This window comes from Hylobates moloch, unplaced genomic scaffold (assembly GCF_009828535.3).
Source record: "Hylobates moloch isolate HMO894 unplaced genomic scaffold, HMol_V3 SCAFFOLD_13, whole genome shotgun sequence".
Lineage (NCBI taxonomy): Eukaryota > Metazoa > Chordata > Mammalia > Primates > Hylobatidae > Hylobates > Hylobates moloch.
In genome coordinates, this window is record NW_026652288.1 from 63,978,317 (window position 1) to 64,001,615 (window position 23,299).

The 23,299-nt window shown below is 37.8% G+C and overlaps 1 protein-coding gene and 1 pseudogene across 4 annotated transcripts in view; one reads left to right on the forward strand and one right to left on the reverse strand.

The window, feature by feature from the left end:
• CPB1 (carboxypeptidase B1) overlaps positions 1-23,299 on the forward strand; it is a 69,267-nt gene that overhangs the window by 28,985 nt on the left and 16,983 nt on the right. For all 4 annotated transcript variants that reach the window (XM_032173798.2, XM_058426969.1, XM_058426971.1 and 1 more), the window contains 6 exons: positions 7,802-8,042; positions 8,150-8,225; positions 14,609-14,733; positions 21,116-21,215; positions 21,304-21,405; positions 22,253-22,354. In XM_032173798.2, coding sequence (XP_032029689.1) covers positions 7,972-8,042; positions 8,150-8,225; positions 14,609-14,733; positions 21,116-21,215; positions 21,304-21,405; positions 22,253-22,354 — 576 coding nt within the window. In that variant the 5' untranslated portion in view covers positions 7,802-7,971. The remainder of the gene's footprint in view (positions 1-7,801; positions 8,043-8,149; positions 8,226-14,608; positions 14,734-21,115; positions 21,216-21,303; positions 21,406-22,252; positions 22,355-23,299) is intronic.
• On the reverse strand, positions 4,861-5,838 carry LOC116480085 (high mobility group protein B1-like; annotated as a pseudogene).

Consider the following 23,299-nt stretch of genomic DNA (forward strand, 5'->3'; position numbering starts at 1 on the left):
TTCTCCAAGTAATTGGAACTGTTTCCTCTGACTTAACAGGAATTACTCATCTCTGATTTCTCTCTCTTCCCTGGTATCACTTGGCCATTTTAACAGAGAGGAAGTCAGCCTTCTGTTTACTCCTTACTCATCAGTTCTAGGTAGCACTCAGGTTGAGAGAGAATGGTTTTTCCAGAATCATCATTTGGCCCAGTTGTTAAACTCACACCCTAAAAGGAAAAAAAGAGTCAAGAGAACTACTCCTTTAGCTTTTGTGCCTGTTTGCCTGCCTGGCACTACAGGTCTTAAAGAACGCAATTAAGCCCTTTTCATCTCTGAATACCCCATAACACTTAGCTCAAGAACCTTAACATTGAAATCACAATACATTCTTTGGTTTTGAACAAAAGAGACCATGAATCCACAGGGCCAGATGTTTAAGTTTACGTAATTGTAATTATGTACTCTTTCTAAAGATCTCAAAATGTATTCCCAAAATAACTGGTCTGAATTGATGCTTTTGAAGAAAATACTCCACAGCCAAATGCACTGAAATCACAGGAGTGGTCGTAAGTCTTCCAATTTTAGCTGGACTCGGTTATCCCAACCCTCTAGTGTGAGACATGCTTGGGAAATAGCTGAATGGCAGAGTCCCTTTTAGATGATTTGTAATGCATATTAAAGACTCCAAGAAACCTTACACTAAAGGAGCTTGTTTGTTTTAGTTTAAAGCAAACATATTTGACCTCAGAACCCTTTTCTACTTAATATTACGGAATGCTTGGGGAAATCCTTCTCCAGAAATGGAGACATCACATAGGATAAATTATCACACCATGGACAGTTTAGAGAGTCTCCAAAATCTCACGCAGTTACATGAAACACAGACACAAAGGTGCCGCTTGCCTTATTAATCACCAAAGCTTTAAGTAAAAAAGAAATTTAAAACATGTACGTGAGACGGAAAGCAGAAATTTCAAAATCTATGGAAAAATTATTGCATGCCTGTAGAGGCCAAGGAAAAACTTCCCCTTCACCCTCCGAAGTTTTGCTGAAAAATCAACTCACAAAATGCACATTACCCGGAGAAAAGAAAAACAAATGTATTGATGTGCACACAGGGAAGAACTACAGACTGATTACTCTCCACCTTCCAATGGGGTTCAGAAGGTCAAATGCCATCTTGAGGTAACAGAAAGAATGAGGGCTTGGACTATGACAAAACAGGTTATGGGAGGGGAAGAAGAAGAGGCAAGGCTAGCAAAAGTGGCCTTGTTATGCAGATGAAACCTCACAGGTAGCAGCCCTCAGAGGGAAGAGAGAGTAAATGTTTCTTTCAGACCTTTAAAGGGGTCAGACTCTTCAATTAACCTTTCCTAGATCTGGACAGATGAGAGAAGGAAGGCCTCATAGAAAAACCGACTGCATCAGTGTGGATTCTCCACAGATGCAAATCTTCCCCCTGAAAGACTTTGCAGGGCTGCTTCTGTTTGCAGGACTTCTGAACAGACAACTCAAAATATGTCAAAGAAGTATATTTGGGGGAAAGATATTTTGATTTCCCTCACACCTAACAGAAAAAAAATTTAATTACTAACTGAATATTTTAATTGCCCTCCACTTGGAATCACAGTGTATGGATTGAGATAAACTTTCCAGTGTGTTTACAGTTCCAAGTACAGCACACCACAAGCCATCCACAAATAATTATGTCCTCCTTTAGTGGATATTGGTCACTCTTTTTAGCTGTCCAGATCTGAACCCCACACCCTAAGACTGGGGAATGCTCTAGCTAAGGAGCCATAGGAGGCAGAGACACTTCTACCATCAAAGTTAAAGTCAGACTCTCACTTTCCCAGCCTCCTAGTAGCAAGGGCACTGACCTATGACTTTCACTTTGACTTGGAAGCTGGTGACAAACAGAAGTGAGGATTGCTCAAGATCTCTTCTGGAAAGGGTGGCAACAGCAGCAGCAGTAGTAGCTGCATTAAGTATTTTGCATGGAGTTTGTGCAGAGTTCTAGGGATGATCCCGTTACCCTGGCCTGGCAAACCAGCACATCCCACCATCCTGACCACAAGAATTGGTTCCAGATAGAGAGGCACATGTCTCAGATTGGTCCACTGAGATTCAATCTAAATATTTGGTTTAGAATTTGGGGGAAAAGACCGGGTGCGGTGGCTCACACCTGTAATCCCAGCACTTTGGGAGGCTGAAGCGGGCAGATCACGAGGTCAGGCGATTGAGACCATCCTGGCTAACACGGTGAAACCCCATCTCTACTAAAAATACAAAAAAAAAAAAAAAAAAAAAAAAGTAGCCAGGCGTGGCGGCAGGCGCCTGTAGTCCCAGCTACTTGGGAAGCTGAGGCAGGAGAATGGCATGAACCCGGGAGGTGGAGCTTGCAGTGAGCGGAGATTGCGCCACTGCACTCCAGCCTGGGTGACAGAGCAAGACTCGGTCTCAAAAAAAAAAATAAAATAAAATAAAATAAAAATAAATAAATAAGAATTTGGGGGGAAAAAGAAATTATCTTTTCAATAGGGTTACCAATCCACTAGGATGCAAAACTGAACTTATCAGTGGCCATCCTGTAACTACATGACACAGGTGACCAAAAATAGAGGCCTAGGCTTAACAAACATTGTAACTGCCCAGTGGGTTCATTTTGCTCACTGCCCAGATAGAGTCAATTTATCAAGACAGGGGAATTGCAATAAAGAGTTTAATTCACCCAGAGCTGGCTGAATGGGAGACCAGAGTTTTACTGTTACTCAAATCAATCTCCCCGAAAATTTGGAGACTGGGTTTTTTTTGTTTTTTTTTTTTTAAGGATAATTTTTTGGGTAGCAGGTCAGGAAGCAGAGAGTGCTGATTGGTTGGGTCAGAGATGAAATCTAGGGAGTCAAAACTATTTTCTTATGCTGAATCAGTTCCTAGAGAGGGCCACAGGATCAGATGAGCCAGTTTATTTATCTGGGTGGCACTAGCTGATCCATTGAGTACAGGGTCTAAAAAATATCTTAAGCAACAATCTTAGGTTTTACAATAGTCATATTATCCCTAGTAGCAATTGAAGAGGTTTAGAATCTTGTGGCCTCTGGCTGTTTGGTTCCTAAGCCATAATTCCTAATCTTGTGACTAATTTGTTAGTCCTACAAAGGCAGTCTAGTCCCCAGGCAAGGAGGGGGTTTATTTCGGGAAAGGGATATTATCGTATTTGTTTCAAACTTCAACTATAAACTAAATTCCTCACAAAGTTAGTTCACCCTACACTCAGGAATCAGGAATAAACAAGAACAGCTTGGAGGTTAAATGCAAAATGGAGTTGGTTAGGTCAGATTTTTTTTCACTGTCATAATTTTCTTGCTGTTATAATTTTTGCAAAGGCGGTTTCAATATCATCAACTAAACTTGTGATGTCAACACTATTGCTAAACTTTTTAGTTACATAAATAACAAGTTCTCTCATTTAGCTAGTTTACTTTTAGTTTTGGTTGCAAACAAGGGGAAATTAGGGAAGTGAAGTGAAGAAAGAACCCAAATTGGGGTTGATGGATTGCAAAAGTTGAAGCTAGAAAGACATTAACAAAAGCCAAATCCAAAAGGCAAGGTCAGTGGGGAGGAAAATACATAAAGCAGAACAGTGAGCAATGAGGTTAGAATCTGGAAGAATCAGCAACAGAATAAAATGTGGTGTATGAAGCAGATTACGTTAGGATAATTTAGAACAAATCCATGAATAATAAGCAAATGTGATGTATCATTTTTGTGGTACCCAAAGCATAGTATAAAAAAGACATCCCATGTGTCTATGACCACACTACCCTGAATGCACCCAGTCAACTGATCTCAGGAAAAAACATTTTATATGTACACCACTCGATCACTAATTCTGAAAATAGAGAAGATTCTAAGAAGCTAAAAGGAAACTGTCAATTATGACTTCAGATAAGTTTATAATTTTTATTTATGTAAATTTTCATAACCAAAAGGGAATTCTGGAAGGTATGTTTGCTATTAACCCAAGGGAAGAATAAAAGTTGACCTTCCTAGGAAAGCAATATTTGTCTTAATATTATTCTCCCTATAATGTCGTTATTGAACAATGCCAAAATAATTTGGCTTTCTTGTGAAAATGTCAGATTGTCATTATTTCTATATCCTTCCACTCAACAAAGTACCTTGCACCTGCTAAAAAACAAATTAAAGTGAATGAGACAGTTTGATATCTCAAGGAGCTTGTAATCTCAGGGAAAGCAGAAAGCTTCACAAATATTCAACTAGAATACAAAAATAAAGAAACAATATGAAGAAATAAAAGCAAAACACCATGAGACTATACAGAAAAGGAAATAATTGACACCCACAAAAGAAGCAGACTTGTCAAAGTCAATGAATTGCCTAAATTTTCAACTTTTTAATCAGTTGTGTTGATAGAGTATCAATATATAGACCATTTATATCCTTTATATCCAGAAGTTTGTGCAATTGGGCTTTAATTTGTTTAATAAAAACATTTTCATCGAAGCATTCAGAACATCAACAAAACAGCTGTAACTTTTTTTTGCAATTATAGTGTTGTATTCAGTTAACTGAACAACAATTACTTTATATAAACTGCATCAGAGACAACTGAAGATGAAAAAACTATCATCCTCATATATAACTAATTTGGGCTGTGCACTGACAAGAACCTACTTTAAATTTCCACACCCATTTACAACCCCAGTACTGTAGCAGGCAACGTTGGTGTCTATTGAAAATACCACCAGGACAGGACAATCAGAAGATACACTTAGTAGTGTGTTAACCATACAGAAAAAGATAGTATATAGTTTAAAAACATATCTTAGGCAGCCTTACCTTTCAATTTTTTCTTTAAAAGGAGTGAGGGTTTACAGGGGATTTAAATGCTTTATAGACAAGGGGAAGAACTTGTACTAGAGCCAACTTATTATCTTCTTCATCTTCATTTTTTAATCTTTCTCCTCCTCATCCTTTTCATCTTCATCTTCCTCTTCCTTCTTTTTCTTGCTTTTTTCAGACTTAATGACTCCCTTTTATGCTACATTAGGCTTTCCTTAGCCCAGAGGGCAACAATATCCTTTTCATATTATTCTTTCAGCTTCACAGCCTTCTTTTCGTAAGGCTGCTTGTCATCTGCAGCAGTGTTATTTCCTATTTCTCCCAGTTTCTTTATAACATCACTGATGGATAGGCCGAGATGTTCTGCTTTGATTTGGGGGCAATACTCAGAACAGAACAGGAAAAAGGCTGAAAGTGGCCTCTTGGGCGCATTAGGATCCTTGAACTTTTTTCTCCCTCTTAGGAAGGATGTAGGTTTTCATTTCCTTTTCACAACAGGCCCTGTCTGCCATTGCCATGTATTCATATTTTCCTTTCTCTTTAGCAGAGAGGGTCTTCCACTTCTCTGAGTGCTTCTTAGAAAACTCTGAGAAATTGACTGAAACATCTGTGTGCTCCTCCTGGCAAATTTGCACAAAGAATGCATATGATGACATTTTGTCTCTGGGCTTCTGAGGATTTCCTTTGCCTATGTTTGGTTATTTTTCCTCAGTGAGGCATGGAGTCATCTAGTGCCTGACTGGCTCTCGCTTGTTCTAGCACTTTCTCTATGGATCTCAAATTATGGTAATGGCTCTTTAACTTTTTTTAAAAAAATTGCTGTACGCAGATTATTGCCTCAAGTGAAGTTTCAGTCAATACTGAAATTTAAGGAAAAAGCTGCCTGTCTGTCTAAGGCATTGATGGTTAACTATTGTTAACAATATTAACTATTGCACAAACTCTACCATGGCCTGCAAGGAGGAAGTCTAGGGTAATTCTACCATCCATAACAACTCTGGCCAGTGAGTTGGGACTGTCCTTAATGCCTCCCAGGGCTAACGTGGTATTTAGTGCATTTTGTGTATGTGTATGAATTAGGATCCAATCTAGGATGTCTCTTTAGTCTTCTTTAATCTGGACTAGTACTTCAGCCTTTATTTTTCATAATATTGACATTTCTAGAGGGCAAAAGTCAGTTTTTGTGGAGGATGTCCCTCATTTTGGTTTGTCTCCTTGTTTCTCATGATAAATACATTTTTTAAAAGGTTAAAGAACCATTACCATACATTGAGATCCATAGAGAAAGTGCTAGAACATGTGAGAAAAGCCTTTTCAACAAATAATAGTGGATCTACTGAATATCCATATTTTAAAAATGAATGATTCATATCTTACACTAAAGACTCATATCTTACATAAAGACCCCAAACTACAAATCTCTTATAAGAAAAAAACAAGTGAAGGTATTTGAGACCTTGAGATAGGAAAAATTCCTTTGAAAAAATGTAAAGGCACTAATTATAAAAGAAAAATGTTGGTAAACAAACTTTTATCAAAATTAAAAACATCTGTTCATCAAAACATAACATTGAGAAAATAAAAATGCAAGCCACATACTGGGAAAAATATTTGGAACATATATTTCTAACACAGGGCTTGTATCCATACTATATAAAGAACGGCTACAACACAAGAATAAGAGACAACCAATTTCTTTAAAAAGGCAAAAGACTTCAACAGATGCTTCACAAAAGAAGATTTACAAATGATCAATAGACACATGAAAAGATGTTCACCACTACTAATCATCAGGGAAATACAAGTTAAAATTAGAATTAGATACCACTTTACACTCATTAGAAACACCAAAATTAAATACTAAAAATAAGGTGTTGGAGAGAACACACAGCCACTAGATACTGATGGAAGCTTAAAATAGTACAAACCACTATGGAAAAAATGTTTAGCAGAATCTTATTGTGTTAAACCTAGATTTTCACTATTGCTTAACAATTCCACTCACATGTCCACCCCCTTAAATGAAAACATATGCCAAGAAACGAACTTGTACAAAAATATTTATTGCAGCCTTATTAACAATAACACAAAATTGGAAACAATATAAATATATATCAACAGTAAATAGCTAAACAAATTATTACATATCCATACAATGGAATATCACTTACTAATAAAAAGGAATAAACCAGTAATACCAACAAAGCCAAGCACAGTGGCTCATGCCTGTAATCCCAGCACTCTGGGAGGCCAAGGCAGGCAGATCACTTGATGCCAGGAGTTCAAGGCCAGCCTGGCCAACACAGCGAAACTGCATCTCTACTAAAAATACAAAAATGAGCCAAGCATGGTGGTGCATTCCAGTAATCCCAGCTACTTGGGAGTCTGAGGCAAAAGAATCACTTGAACCCAGGAGGTAGAGGTTGCAGTGAGCTGAGATTGCATGCCACTGCACTCCCACCTGAGTGACAGAGCAAGATTCTGTCTCAAAAATAATATCAATAGTAATAATGGTAATACAAACAAAAACACTGACAAATCTCAAAAACATTATCTTGAATGAAAGAAGCCAGAAACAAAGGAATATATATTGTATAATCTCATTTACATTAAGTTTAATACAGGTAAAATTAATGTATAAAGCTAGAAATCAGAGTAACATTTGCCTGAGAGGAGTACAGAAATGGACTGGAAAAGTGCTCAAGGGAACTTGTTAGAGTGATAAAAATGTTCTATATCTTGTTTGGGATGTTTATTACGTGGGTTTACACATTTGTCAAAACTCATCAAACTTTACACTAAAATCTGTAGAATTTATTGTATGTAATTCTCAATTCAAAACAGAAAAAAATACAAAATAGATTGTATTTAAATCTAATTTACTCCCAGACTATTCAAGTTCTGATCCAAATTAAATAAGTTGAATTTGAGAGTATTTACTCTATTTCCACAGGTGTTGAGAGAGATACCCTCTCAGACTTTACCCAGCTACCAAGGCAAAAATGCCAGGAAAACTATTAATCAAGATATGATAGTTCCTGTTTGCAACCAGGAGAAGAAAGCAAAGAACACTCAGGATTATAAAAGCAGATAAGACCTACCCACTAGACCTGGTCAGACACAATGTTGGCGCTCTTGGTTCTGGCGACTGTGGCCCTGGCATCTACTGATCATGGTGGTGAGCACTTTGAAGGGTAAGTAAGCCATCTTTAAGGAGCAAGTTCTTCTTCCTTGCTAGCCCCAAAATTTGGACACATTACTCAATTCAAATTTTCTGTGCTTCTATTATCTCACTATTCAGCGAGAAGGTGTTCCGTGTTAACGTTGAAGATGAAAATCACATTAACATAATCCACGAGTTGGCCAGCACGACTCAGGTAACAATTTTGATTTACTTCACATCTAATTTAAAATCTTAGATCGCACTGTGATTCCAACAATGGAAAAAAAAACATGAAATATTAACTATAGCACTTTTGGTAGCAAGAAATAAAAACTTGGAAAACATTTAGTGCCATCATGTCTTCTTTTTCTGCCTAAATTAGATTGCCATAAGCCCTGTAGTATTATAAATCCATGGTAACTTTTAAAAGAGCTGACAGTGTGACAACTGGATGAGTTGGAACTGTCAGGAAGGTCACAGAACATCTAATGTGCAGTCACTTTCCTTCTAAGGCAAAAGAGAAAAATGATCAACTTGGATATTACTGAAAAACTGGGCTTTTGTCCAACTTCAAATTCATTTCCACATCCCATGTATCATCTGTCCTCTTTGATTTTCTTTCATTCCAAATCAAACAGCTAGGGTTTTCATGACCTTGATTCAGGTCCCCTTAAGGATATGACGTGAGGGGGAAAAAGAAGGTAAAAAGCCTTGAGTGATTTTCATACTTTTCTTTTGCTTTCAAAAAACTGACATCTCTGTGCTAATTTTTTAACCCATTATATATGAGGTGAGAACTGACATTTTAAACTGTATATATAATGTGGCAGGAAGCTATTGCTGACTACAAATACAGTAGTTCCACTTTGGCCAATGCCGTTTCTTCATAAATATATAAACTAAAATAATCTGCTAGCTTATACACACACACACATATTCATATATACACATGTATAGTCATTTTGTAGCTTTTAAGGCATAGAGGAAGGAATAAGAAGGTGGAGAGTGTCATAATCACAGGCTCAGAAGTTCAGAATTGAAAGAAATATAAACTCATCTATTCCAGCAATCCACTCAAATCTGGAATTTCCTTCTGGGAAACAGCATCCCCAGTTACTACCCCTGGTAAAACCTGTTTGAGTACTTCCAGGAATAGTTCGTATACTACTTTTTGGAATAGCCCACTTGCCTTACAAGTCATTCCAACTGTTTTCTTCCTTATTCTGAACCGAAAGCTTCCTTCTCTAACTTTGACCTGTTGGGCTTAGCTGGGCCAAATATCATGTTACCTCTAAGGTTTATATTTTTCAAGCTTTCCATAATTTTTCTTAGCACTGGTTTACAGACTCTTGATCATTCTGCTCACATCTAGATACAGCTCAGTCTTTCTGTCTATATTTCTTTTTTTAAATGTAGCTACCACAATTGACAATGGGCCTCCAGGTGTGCTCTGATTAATATATAGTACAGGGCCACTGCTTCCCTTCATTTGTAAAGCAGACATTTATTAATGGTGCCTAAGATTCTTTTTAGCATCTTAAGTAGTCATAGAACACTGAGCTTATATTAACCTGTGTTCAATCAAAACCATTAGGTAATTTTTTTTCCTCACATGAATCACCCTCAAACAGGATATCCCTCCTTTTGTGCTTACCTAATTGACTTTTTTCACCTAAATGTAGGATTTTAGATTTACACTTTTAAGATTTATCTTGACAGCCTGTTTTCAGCATGTTGAGATCTTTTAGAAAACTAATTCAGTCATTCAGGGCAATAATTCTTCCCCCTAACTTTGTATCTCCAGCAAGTTTGATAATCATGTCTTTTCGAATTTTATCCTTGTCACTGATAAAAGAAAATATTAAGTAGGTCAGGAGTCATAGAATTAGAGGCCTTCTTCATGTTTCACTCATTCAGTATATATTTATCATGAATCTCCAATGTGCCAGACATAGTGTTAAGCACTGAAGTGATTCATTAACCTATTCTGCTTGCATAAGTTTACTCAACTACCCAAGCTAGTGGGGTGTTACCTAGGGGTAACTCTGCCTGGTGCTTTCTGGTTTATAAAGAAAGATATCAAGGCAGAGACTTCATCAAATGCTTTACTAAGATCAAGATTCGACATTCTACCAGGTTAGTGCTCTCATCCAAAACTAAGGTGAAGTTAATTGGGCCTGACTTATTCTTGCTTTAAACCATACTGGCTCCCAGAGACCACAGCTTCCTTTTCTCAGCATTCACAATCCATCTGCTTCCAGTTTACTCTGCAGCTTTGCCAGAATCCATGCCAGGCTCCAGCAGCTCCTGCTTCTGAGCTTCACCTGTTTTCTTGTTTATAAAATCTAAAACTTGCCCCCTCTACTCCCCAGTGAGCCCTTCAAGCTCTGATTCTTCCAAGATTGCTGAGAAAGTTCTGCAATCACATCTGCAGTATTTTTTTAGTTATCTAAAATTCAGCATTTCATAGTGGTCAAGAGCAGAGAGTCTGGACTTAGACTGCCTGGGTTCAATTCCTAGCCTTACTACTTAGTCAAACTTGGACACCTCTCTGGGTCTCAACTTCCTCATTTGTAAAATGAAGATGATAATACTATTTACCTAGGGGATTGTTGTGAGATGTAAATGAATTAATATTGGTAAAGCACTTAGAAAGAACTTAAATACTAAGAATTATATGTGTTTGCTGTTATTACTATCATTAGGTCTGGGATTTTGAATACAATTTATATGGCAGGTATAATCAATCACCTATGTCCTCATCTACCTTGGGCCTCAGTGTTTTCTAAAGAAGGTATTTCTGTTTAGATCATAACATGAAAAACTCTTTACTTATCCCTGTGGTAATTTCATCTCTCAGCAGTAATAGAATAAACAAGGGATAGTGTAATTCTCTCTTGGAAAAGACAGAAGCCAAAAAACAGTTAAATAGGGCTTCTTTCTTTCCTCTGGCTGAAATCATGCTTTAGCTCCAAGCAGTGGGACACATATTTATTCTTTATTCTTTTATTTTCAACATGATTGAAATGAGATTTTCATTCTCCTTAGCAGTTATGGGAACAGCATATTCTGGGCTGTAGCCTTCCTGATAAGATCATTACAAGGGCATCCAGTCTTTGTATTCATCCTTGGCTATGTGTCCTTCCTCTCAGCTTTTGAACATGTCCTTTTAAATGCTGAATATATTGGGCAGATCCGTGACCACACTGTACTCCAGCAGCCCCTCTTTTCTCATCTATAATTGAATAGTAAGGATTTTATTTCATCTCCTCACAATCAGGGTTGTGCTTGTTCCTTTATTGAAGGCATTCACCGTAAAACCTATTCACTTTTCTCTGGACTGTCTTGAAGTCTGTGTTTCTCCAATTTAAGATGCATTTTTCTCTATGCCTAGAGTAACATGGTTACTGTCTTCCAATGTTCTTATCATTCCTACTGTACCAGTAAGTTCCTCCCTGCTGTCTGGAATTGGGCCTTGAGTAGAAGTTGCTTTCTTTTCCAACAAAAAAGGAAAATTTCACCAAGATAAATGAAAAGTCTATCAGATGTTTGACTTATAGTCAAATGCAATGTGAAGAAACAAATTCATGCAAATTTCTGAAGAAACAAAGATCCCCAACACCAATATTTATTTTTTTATTGGCCAATCTTATTCTTGGAAAAATTTCAGGTTGGCATGCTACTTTATATTCCTTTTAGGCTAGTTTTCCGAGATATTTTAGGAAGGATTCTTTAGTTGTTAGGCAGCTGGCTGATTAAATTGATATTCTTATAATGCTATCATTTAAAAATATCTCTTGATCATCCAATAAATGTTCTGTATGGTTCTTTGTCACATTTATATTTTATAACTTCGTTTTCTAAATTCATAATGTATAGTTTAATTTCCTACATCTACATCCTATATTTCACTCCATGTTTATATTTCAGACATACATCTCATTCACAAGGTCTTGGTAATTTCTGAAATTTATATTTATCACCTTATGTTATTACTTTGACTTTATTACCTATATTCATATTTGGTGCATTGGTAAACAGCTGTGAGGCTATAGCATTGCTCCTGATTTCCAGCCATGTTTCTCCTAGGAAGTACCAGAGACTAACTCCAGTATAGTGGGTCTGTGTCACACATGCAACACTCCAGAGTGTTGTATGTTGACAGATTTGCTAACTAGTTTTCTCCATGTCAAACTGAAATTTTTAAGCAACCTTAGGTTAGGTCTGTAAGTTTCTGTCAAACATGTTTATGAGATTTGCCCCCTCTTAAAGAATCCATAATGCTCACACTGTAATCTTAAAAGTAACACTTTCTCTACATATATATACACTCTTCTAATATTTGGCGGAGCTAGGACCAATGGGTAAGAGCTTAGGAGGATATAGATGGCAATTTTCAGTTTAATATTAGAAAGAAAACCATTTATAAGCAATTAAGCTGTTCTGAAGTGGCACTAGATATATACAAGGTTCTGCCAGAACCACCACCAAGAACATCATGCAAGCATTTGATGCTTTGAGTGGAAAGCTAGCATCTTAATACAGGCTCTTCCAAAGCGGATCCTGAGACAAAGATTCAAGGGAAAGAATTTTATCTGGGAAGTGCAGGGAGCCCTGGTAAAGAAGTGGGGAGTGCTAAATAGAAGTAAAGGCAGCCAACAAAGGAAATGGTGTTAAGCCAGCTACCACAGAGGACAACTGGAGGTAAACCCCCAGGGAAACTCTAGGAATGTGTACAAACAACACACTTCAGAATTATCCCACCTGGGAAGTGAAGGAGTTGGAGTAGTTCAACATTCGCTTTTCAGGATTATTGGTTGAACCACAAAGAGTAATTTCCTTGGAACCTCCTGTCTACCTGGAGCTGATAATTTGGCTTTTCCCAGTTCTAGAGGAAAGAGCCCTCAGGTACAGAGAAGCAGATCTTAGCAAGGGGAGTACACTGAGCACACTAAAAGGTCCCAGCAATTATGTACCAGCGGGACACTGTCAGGTCAGCTACAGATACATGGAGGACTTTATGTGCTTTCCCAATTCTCAACCTTGTCGTCTATAATAAAGACATACCTCTCTCTCCCACCACACCATAGAATGGCAGGTGTTTATTAGGAACACAAATTCAGAGCTAAGTTTCAAAAATATACTTTCTCTTATAATGTGCTTATCTTCATTGCCCTTCTCTCCACAATGTTGGCTAACTAGAAGTTGTCACTAGCCCCTTGCTTTCTCTGTCCTTATCTTAGCATGTCTTTATACTTACTCACTTCATTTAACCTCTCATCCTTAACTCACTAGGTCACCTTCTACAGCCAATCCTTATCCAAACATTGATATTCTATCCTTTCAATCCCTTTATGACAACCTCACTCACGCTTTTTTCTTCTGGAATGCCAGTATCCCTGCCTCCCATTGCCTTGACATTCCTTATGGGCCTGATTCGTGACTCACCACCTCTAGATTTCTACAGTGGTTTGAAGTTTACCAAGACAGAATATAGGTTACTGGGAGCCCCACAAATGTATCTGAAACTGAGATGTCTTATAGTATTACCTCGTCAGTTTCTGCTGCACCACCTCTAAGTCTGCTCAAACTCCCTTCCAAGTTTCCAAGCAGTGGTCCTAAATATCACCATCAGACACATCTCCAGCCCTAAAGCAGTGCGCAAACATCCGAACAGAGATTGGCTGAGACACAGGGACAAAGAAAGACCCAATGTCAGGCTGACCTCAGACTTCTAGGCTTCCACTCAGCACAAGCAAGGAAGAGAAAAACAGACACCTATAAGACACAGTATGTTTTAGTTAATATTTTTCCACTGAAAAGTGATACTTAAAACCACACATCCACAGACTAAAAAAAATGCTGTTTGGGGCTTCATCTTCTCTAATGTCTCCCCTATAAAGACAAAGGCCATGTTTGATTTGCCCACTAATGTATTCCTAGTCTCAGACACAGAGCCTAGCATATCGTAGGTTCTCACAATAGTTGATGAGTAACTGAATAAATGTCAGTACATGACTGGATCCCCAAGAGCAATTTTTCTCCAGCCACGGTGCCAATATACCCATTGTGAAAAGATACCATTTTTCTTCCTGATGTCTCCACCGCAGCTCACGGATGCTCCTGGTTCCACATATTACTGTGACTTCCAAGATAAACTCATAAAATAAGTCCATTAAAAAGTAAAACAGCTTCATATTTCTCCATTAAATTTTGTAGTTCTAGTTAATTCATCATTCATCTGGCACATAGATCCATTACCACAACACTGCTATTCCAACAAGTTAGTGATCCAGAAAATCAATAAATAGAAAAGAACAGTTACAGAATACAACTGACTAGCATTATGGGAAATGATTATATGTTTTTTCATGTTCATTGATAATCAATCAAGGTTATGTATATATTTGTAAACACTTTTATCAACATCTAACTGCTTGGTTCCAACCCTTGTTCACTCAAAGGAAATATTTTCAACAGATTTCATGGATGATTTGATTTTAAAAATAATTCAGTAGAGCAATAATGTGCTCACAGATTATCATTCACCCATTGAATTATAGGTATCCAATATAGTTTATCTTGCCCTTTATTCAGATTGACTTCTGGAAGCCAGATTCTGTCACACAAATCAAACCTCACAGTACAGTTGACTTCCATGTTAAAGCAGAAGATATTGTCACTGTGGAGAATGTTCTAAAGCAGAATGAACTACCATACAAGTAAGTTTATGTTTTATAAATATTAAAATTCTCTCCCATGCATGCTTTCATCTGAGCCTTTGAATAACTCTGGGAAGGAAGAAATAAGACCAAAACCATGCGTTCCCCAGGACCCCACAAATACGTAACGGCAGAGCTGGCCCTGGATTCCAAGTCGTAAGACTTCAGTTCTGATGGATTTTGTGTTTAGTTATTGCTCTAATGAACATGGTTTTTATTCTTGAACCCCAAGTCTTCTGCCTGATATCTGACTTGGTCCATTTTACAAGCAATGTATAGAGTACAGGCCTAACCAATGGATACTCTATTCTCAACTAGACATAGTTTTAACCCCAAATCTTATCAGCTCTGCTTTCCAAGGGATCAGCCAGACCTATTGTGAGTTATGAGGGCTATTTATGCTTTTTTTAGCAGAAGGATAAGTCTAGAGTCAGTCTGAATGGCCCTTCTTCCTTTTTTCTCTAAAGTCCCACCACTATCTCTAATGGTAGGAGAAGGCATGGAGAGAAAGATGCAGAGAAAGGACTAGAGTAATTGGCTAAGCTGATCCTGTCTCCCTCACTGAATACCACTTTCGTTCATCTAGGTCTTTCACGACAAGAATGTCTTCCTAAGTAAAGGCAATTGTCCATTGGGTGATCCAAAAAATCAATATTGAATGTCTACACGTATCAAGTTCCAGTAAGGACAGATATGGCCTCACATCCTTTAGGGGAAAACAGACTTTAAATAAGGAATTGCAGTAGTATTTAATAGATGGAAAGAAGAGTAAAGAGCTGGAGTTCAGAAGAATAGACCAAGTCTAGAGGTCAGGGAGGGCTGTCCTAGGAAATGATTCTTCAGCTAAGAACTGAAAGATGAGTAGGAGTTGATTAGCCAGATAAAGACAAGGAAAAACCATACTTTAGGCAGAGAACAGACCATGTGCTAAGGCTTAGAAGTGGGAGAGACCATGCTAACCCAGGACATTTGCATAAGAGGGAAGGAAGAAATAAGGTCTCTAGTACAAAGCAGAGGTCCTCCTCCAGTGGGTAGATTAGGGAGGAACAAAGACAAAATCTCGGGCTCCAGTCCTGAACATTCAAATGTTTACCCAGCAATCCCCCATCACAAGCTCAAGTCTTCGTTATGTTTTGGAAAAATGTAACCTATGTAATTTTAACAGAAATTTCTCGTTTTTCACATCTTAAAAATGTAAAAGTATAGTATCTGTGCCAGTGAAGATGTCAGAATTGTCACCTATAAAATCTGTACCTCCATCAGGAGAAGTGTGTAGCATAGTGCAACAAGTAAAGGCTTTGAGGAAAAAGCAGACTAGATTCTAATCCTGGCTTTGCACATTGCTGTGTGGTTGTGGGTAATTAGCTCAAACTTTCTGAGCTTCAGCTTTCTTATCCATAAAATGAAGATATAATGCCTCTCTCAAAGGGCTGTTGTATAAATAAATAAATAAATATATATATATATAAATTACAACTGGTATTATATTGCTGGGAATGCTGCTATGGTTTACTGTTGTACAAAGAAGGAGATTATACATTTTTTTAAGAGTCAACAGAAACTGCGATGTTTAACCCCATTATCATGCCTCACAAAGCTTAGCTATGTGCCTTCTGCCTGAAGGAAGTGTCAAAATGTGACCTTAAGAATTGACTGTCTTTTTAAAACAAAGATATAACCTGGTAAGCCTCAAAATGTGATTAAGATTCATGTCTATAACATTTTGCTCTTTTTATTATACTGAAAAGGACATCTAAAATTCTAGTCCTTGGAGCCTTCAGTAGCATTCAAAAAGATGAGTTTCTTTGTAATTCTTTAAGAAAAACAAAGATCAGCGACCATAGATTAACCCTAGCTACCTGAATGATGTCTTAATTCTACCCTTATCACAAAACAGTAAAATGGTTTCCGATAGAATTTCAATCTCTATTTATAATCACATAGAAAATTCACTTTCTTTTTTAGTGGTGAACTTTTTGGGAATTGTGTATGAATATTGTCTCATCTAGAACATAGGACATCCCCTGAGGGCTAAGAGCTTGTTAATTTTTGCTTCTCTGTTCACTGCTTAGCATATTTACAGCATACAATTTTCTAAATATTAAATAATAAGTCCCTGGAAATCCTGGAGAAGCATACCAGCAATATCCTTGCTGGGGTTGCAAGCAGTCCCTGTGCATCCCATTATTACCTCATATGGTAACTAACTTGTATTTAGACGATTTTCTGCTGGCAAAAATTTGCAGTCGTATTTGTATATAACAAGAGCCATCCACTGCACACAAGTTCTACCAAAATAACTTTTCAGATTTTTTCAGTGTTTCCAACCTTCTTCACCAATTCCTGTATTATTTGGCAGCTTTAATCAGATCCTGAATTATCATAGGAAAAAAAACAAAATGTGTGCAAAAAGAAAGATAACTGTAGTTTCAAATGACAAAGTTTCACTCTTAGTAACAGAAAGACTAGGAATCAGAGAGCGTAAATCTCCAACTTATGGTTATGAAGCTAAGTTGACAGAACCTTTAGGTGGCCTGCCCTCCATGGAATTCCTTGCTACAGACTGTAGAAAGATTGCTTTGCCCTGCTTGATCCAGGCAGACTGATTGTTGCTTACACGTATATCAGCATTTTTCTGCATATTTCAGAGGCATACAGGAAGGTGTCCTAGGATAGCAATAGGCACGTAGTAATGTTCTTCAATAGCAGTGGGCACAAAGTCCAGGTACCGATCAAATATTCTATTTTCCAGAAATCTGAAAGGGGGATAAAACTGAGTCATGTCTTTCTTTACTTCTCAGACATTGTGTTCCTTGCTTTTTTGGGAGTCCCAGTTATCTAATTTGCTTGTGTGTTAAAAAAAAAAAAAAAAAAAAGAAGTTGGATGGCACTATAAAACAAGCATATAAAAGTATAAAATACTATACATGCTTCTCTATTTTGGAGCTGTGAGGCATTGTTTTAATCTTCTAGAATGGAAGCTCATTATTTAGTAATAATATTTTGTAATATAGCTAAAGCAGTACTTTGTCCTAAATCTAATAAAATCAAATAACCACAGGGCTGGGAAGGATCATTTGAGGTCAGTCTCCCGCTTTCAAGCAAAAGTCAGCAACACATTTCAACCTCACTCTGATGCTCTTTTGCAAGTTACTAGAGGATATTTTTATTCTTGGGTGTCATCTTCAATTTAACTAACTGGATTTTTATGCTTTGTTGTCCTGGATATTGATGAAAATGTTTAATATTTAACGTAGTAATAACTCTAACAGAATGTCTCTTAGTACCAAACAAAATGCCAGCCCCCACACAGTCACTGATCCTCCTAAATAATTTAAACTCGGCCGGGCGCGGTGGCTCACACCTATAATCCCAGCACCTTGGGAGGCCTAGGCAGGTGGATCACGAGGTCAGGAGATCGAGACCATCCTGGCTAACACGGTCAAACCCTGTCTCTACTAAAAATACAAAAAATTAGCCAGGCATGGTGGCGGGCACCTGTAGTCCCAGCTACTCCGGAGGCTGAGGCAGGAGAATGGCGTGAACTCAGGAGGCGGAGCTTGCAGTGAGCCGAGATCGCGCCACTGCACTCCAGCCTGGGCGACAGAGCAAGACTCCGTCTCAAAAATAAATAAATTAACAAAAATAATAATAATAATTTGAACTCAAGGGTTGGGTGCAGGTAAGAGGATAGCAATATGTCTGGAAGCTTTGAAATGAAAGAGGATGTCATTTTCTGGTCCTCTTGGCGTTTTTTTTTTTTTCATTCTGAGAAGCTCGTCCTTATTAGGTAAGATTTGTTCTTTCACATTATGATATCGAGACATAATTGTCCTCTTAGCAGTTTCTGTCGGTTGATTTTTTTGTTTGTTTGTTTCCAGGTTTTTGTCTTGCTTGGCTTGCTTTGTTTTGGTTTGGTTAGTCTGTTTTTAGTTTTTTGTTATCCTTGAATATCATTTTCCTGAACTATTTTTTAGTTTTCCTCCACGTTTTCCTGAGTTATGACAGTGGTAACTGGCAAATTTTTATTTTTTTCATAAACTTGGAAGACATGTATGTAAATGACTGAGGCTTATGGATTGGAATCAAGCCACTGCATTTTAGAATTGAAAAGGATGTTGAATATTTACTAATCAAATGACCCCCCTCTAAAACTTAGGACATTAAGGTCCAGGGATTAGATGACTTTTCTAAAGCCAGTTTATGAGTTAGGCAAAACTACGACCTTGATCTTTTGATTCCTCATTCATGATTCCTTCTACTTCCACCCTATTCCTTAACAATTCAACTGGGATAGTGAATATAATTATAGTGCTGACTAAACTCATTGTTCCTAACTATAGCAGACAGACTGATGGTCCCCAAAAAACTCTATATCCTAATCCCCAGAACATGTGAATATGTCATGTTTATCACAAAGAAGAATTTAGGTTATAGATGGAATTAAGGTTCCTAATCAGCTGATGTTAAAATAGAGAGATTATTCTAGATTGTCCTATATGTCCACTGTAATCATGAGTCTTTAAAGTGAAAGAGAGAGGGAGAAGAGGTCACAGTGATTGGATGTGAGGACTTTATCTGCTGTTGAAGCCTTGAAGGTGGAGAAAAAGGATATGGCCAAGGAATGCAGGTGACCTCTCAGAACTAGAAAGGGCAAGGAATTAGATTCTCCCCTAGAGCTTTCCTGTTGATAACTTTTTTAGCCACACCTCATTTTTATCCCAGTGAGACTTGTGTTGGAATTCTAACCTACAGAACTATAAAATAATAAATTCACGTTGCTTTAAGCCACTGACAGCAGCCATAGAAAACTAATACACTCACAAAGCACTGGCAGCTGCTCAATAGAAAATATTTCTCGGCCGGGCGCGGTGGCTCACGCTTGTAATCCCAGCACTTTGGGAGGCCGAGGCGGGCGGATCACGAGGTCAGGAGATCGAGACCACGGTGAAACCCCGTCTCTACTAAAAATACAAAAAATTAGCCAGGCGTGGTGGCGGGCGCCTGTAGTCCCAGCTACTCGGAGAGGCTGAGGCAGGAGAATGGCATGAACCCGGGAGGTGGAGCTTGCAGTGAGCCGAGACTGCGCCACTGCACTCCAGTCTGGGCGACAGAGCGAGACTCCGTCTCAAAAAAAAAAAAAAAAAAAAAAAAAAGAAAAAGAAAATATTTCTCCATGGAATAACTTTTAAAATCTGCATTTTTTTCTTTTTAAATACTACCTCTTAAGATAGTTAAGACCTTAAGAAAGTGTTTGTCTTTTGCTAAGAAACAGATCCCAGTAAGTATTAATTTATTACACTTTCCAAAAGCGGACACAAGTTCGTACCCAAGTTCACCAATCGAAGGAGTGACCAGGAGGAAGGTTCAGAGGATGTCCCTGACATACTTCATCAGAATGTCCTTGGGGCAGCCAGAGGAGAAGCAGACTTTTGATGTGTGTCTGCAATTCTCTGTATGTCAGATAAAATCATTTCAAGGTTTAACTGTGGATAATAGCAATTTCTGCAAAGTGGCCTCTGTCTGTAATATTCACAGTACTGTGATCAAGGATACTAATGATCATAAACTTTTCTCTCTTCCAAACATACTTTTCACTCAAAGTAGAAAGGGAAGTGAAGTCACACACACACACACACACACACACACACACACCCCTTCAGACTAGCCTCATAATAGAAACTATCACCTGAACAATTCATTTCTCTAAACAGGTAGGCCTCAAAGGTTTCCGTTACCACTTTTCATATTACCTTGCTACAGAACCATTATTAGATTACTTAAACCACCCAAAAGACAAGCAAATAGAAACCAGTTTTTTAAACCCATTCTTCTTTTACCTAGTAAATCTTCAGCTTGTCAATATTTCTGAATTTCCAGACAAGATATGTTTCTCAGAACCTAGAGACAGGTCCAAATTGACAACTCCTCCCATTTACCCAGGACTGAGTAGCTTCCTGGAACACAAGACTTTTAGTTCTAAATTCAGAAAAGTCCTGAGGAAGAAAGACCAAAGATAGGCTTCGAGTACATACTGTTGTGTGGAAGCCCAAGGCCCTGACCCAAAATGTCCCAGGTACCAGGAGCAACCATTTTCCAAGTTTAAGGTTCACAGTCAAATACCTGAGGTTTGGGCTGAGGAAGATCCTACCTTGCTTGCACTCTCCAGTATCCTTCTCAGTGACTTACTCACTCTTTATGGTCAGTAACAGAATCTCCCTGGAGCAGCTGAAGGTCATCAGGAAGAACCAGAGGACAACATGAGAATTTACGGAGAGTGCAATGTGCCATCTACTAAAGCAGTGGCTCTGGGGTTTTATGTGTGTTCACTGGGGAAAAATACACTTATGTTCATAGGAACACCCACTTTGGTTCGTTGCAGGGTACTGATAAGCAACCTGAGAAATGTGGTGGAGGCTCAGTTTGATAGCCGGGTTCGTGCAACAGGACACAGTTATGAGAAGTACAACAAGTGGGAAACGGTATGATGTGCACATGATTTAGACAGATATTACTTTGGGAATTGAACCAAGAATGCCACATTGATCTACAAACGATTCCATTTGGTAGATAGAGGCTTGGACTCAACAAGTCGCCACTGAGAATCCAGCCCTCATCTCCCGCAGCGTTATCGGAACCACATTTGAGGGACGCGCTATTTACCTTCTCAAGGTAATCATTTTTAACCATGACCTTGCCATGTCTGAGGGCTTTAAATCAATGAATTCTAACACATGAACATCTGTTTCACAGACATGCTTATCCCAAACATTGTTATAACTCTTTCCTGCCTACATCCCCAAGGAAACCAGATTCCCCAGCTTCTTTTATCATATGTGAATTTTTAAATCATTATTTTGATTTATTCAAAAGGAAAAATGCAATAAAATAAGAGAAGACCTATAAATTTAACCACATTCCTGTAAGCAATGTAAATGATTATCTACCTTGATGAAATTCTTCTTTCCCAGCTGTTGTTTGCAAATCCATTTGCTAAAGAGGCTCATAAACTTCATGTCTATCAGACAACATTACAAACACATCAACAATTTGTTTCTGTCATTTTCTAACACCATTTTTGTCATGTAATTCTAATGAAGGAGATAAAAAGACAAGGAATAAGTGAGAGAGTAGTAAAAATTCTTACAAGATTAGCAACAATCATGATTACTTCTAATTACTCATCCAGTTGTCTTGGTCATGTCACCTAATAACAGCAGCTGAAAATAACCTCCACATGAGTACAATTAAGCAGGGTAATCAAGCATCATCTCAAAATATGAGCTTGTCAAGCTTAATAAAAATAATAAACAGCCATATAAGCTTTCAGCTCAAACACTGTGAGTCTAGAAGCGAGAACATACTGTGTTAGCATTATATTTTAATTTAATCATGGGATCCAGCTCTTGCTGCTGTCGGGTTTCACTTGTTGAGTCTCAAGCCCAGATGGGTAGTGGAGGTTAACCCCTGAATGTCCTATGATGAATCATGGTTTCCCTTTTCCTTTTGTTTGCAATAGGTTGGCAAAGCTGGACAAAACAAGCCTGCCATTTTCATGGACTGTGGTTTCCATGCCAGAGAGTGGATTTCTCCTGCATTCTGCCAGTGGTTTGTAAGAGAGGTCAGTGTGTAGAGTGGTTTTTGGCAAAGAGAAATGTATGTTTTAATTTTCAATTAATTCCTTAAAACCTAGAGAGAATAATAACACAGAAAAAAATCCACAATTACAAGTTCCCAATTTTGGAAATTAGTTTCAACTTCCACCAACAGACCTTTATAAGGCAAGATTTTAAACAGAAAAATTCTATTTATGGGCCAGGTGCAGTGGCTCATGCCTATAATCCTTGCACTTTGGGAGGCCGAAACAGGTGGATTGCTTGGGCCTAGGAATTGCAGACCAGCCTGGGCAACATGGTGAAACCTCATCTCTTAAAAAAAAAAAATTGTATTTATTTGAATTTCACTCATCTGAACTTTCTCACTCATATTTGGTAGAGAGTCCAACAACTAGCATAGTGATTGGTCATGTAAAAGCTAATGGTTGTGGTTAAACCAATTTGATCATTATCTCTTGGCTAATAATCATTGTATACTTCAGAATAAAAGAAAAGTGTGCATAGTAGTCATTACTCTAAATAATACTGTTTTTCATTCCTTATCATTCTAATGATAAGATATATGTAAAAGCTTTTGAAAAACAAGTTTTAAAATATGCATGAGTCTATACTGATATGCATAGATAATTCAATAAATAAAAGAGAGGCAAAGAACAACTCCTTCTTGCAGAAGAATTACAACCAATATATGTACAAAGAATGAGCAAAACATAAAATCATCACGAGAACATCACAGCAATAATCATGTCAGGCAAATCCACAGATGGATGTAAAATTAGTGGGTAAAAGTTTAGGGAGAAACAGGATATTTGCGGAGTCTAAAAGTTATCTCCTCCCAAAAATGTATTCATTATAAAGGGAAAACTTAGAGTGGATAAACCTAGCAGAAGGAATCACCTTAACTAAGTGATCAAGGTTAACATCATAAGTAATAAATAAGACATATCAAT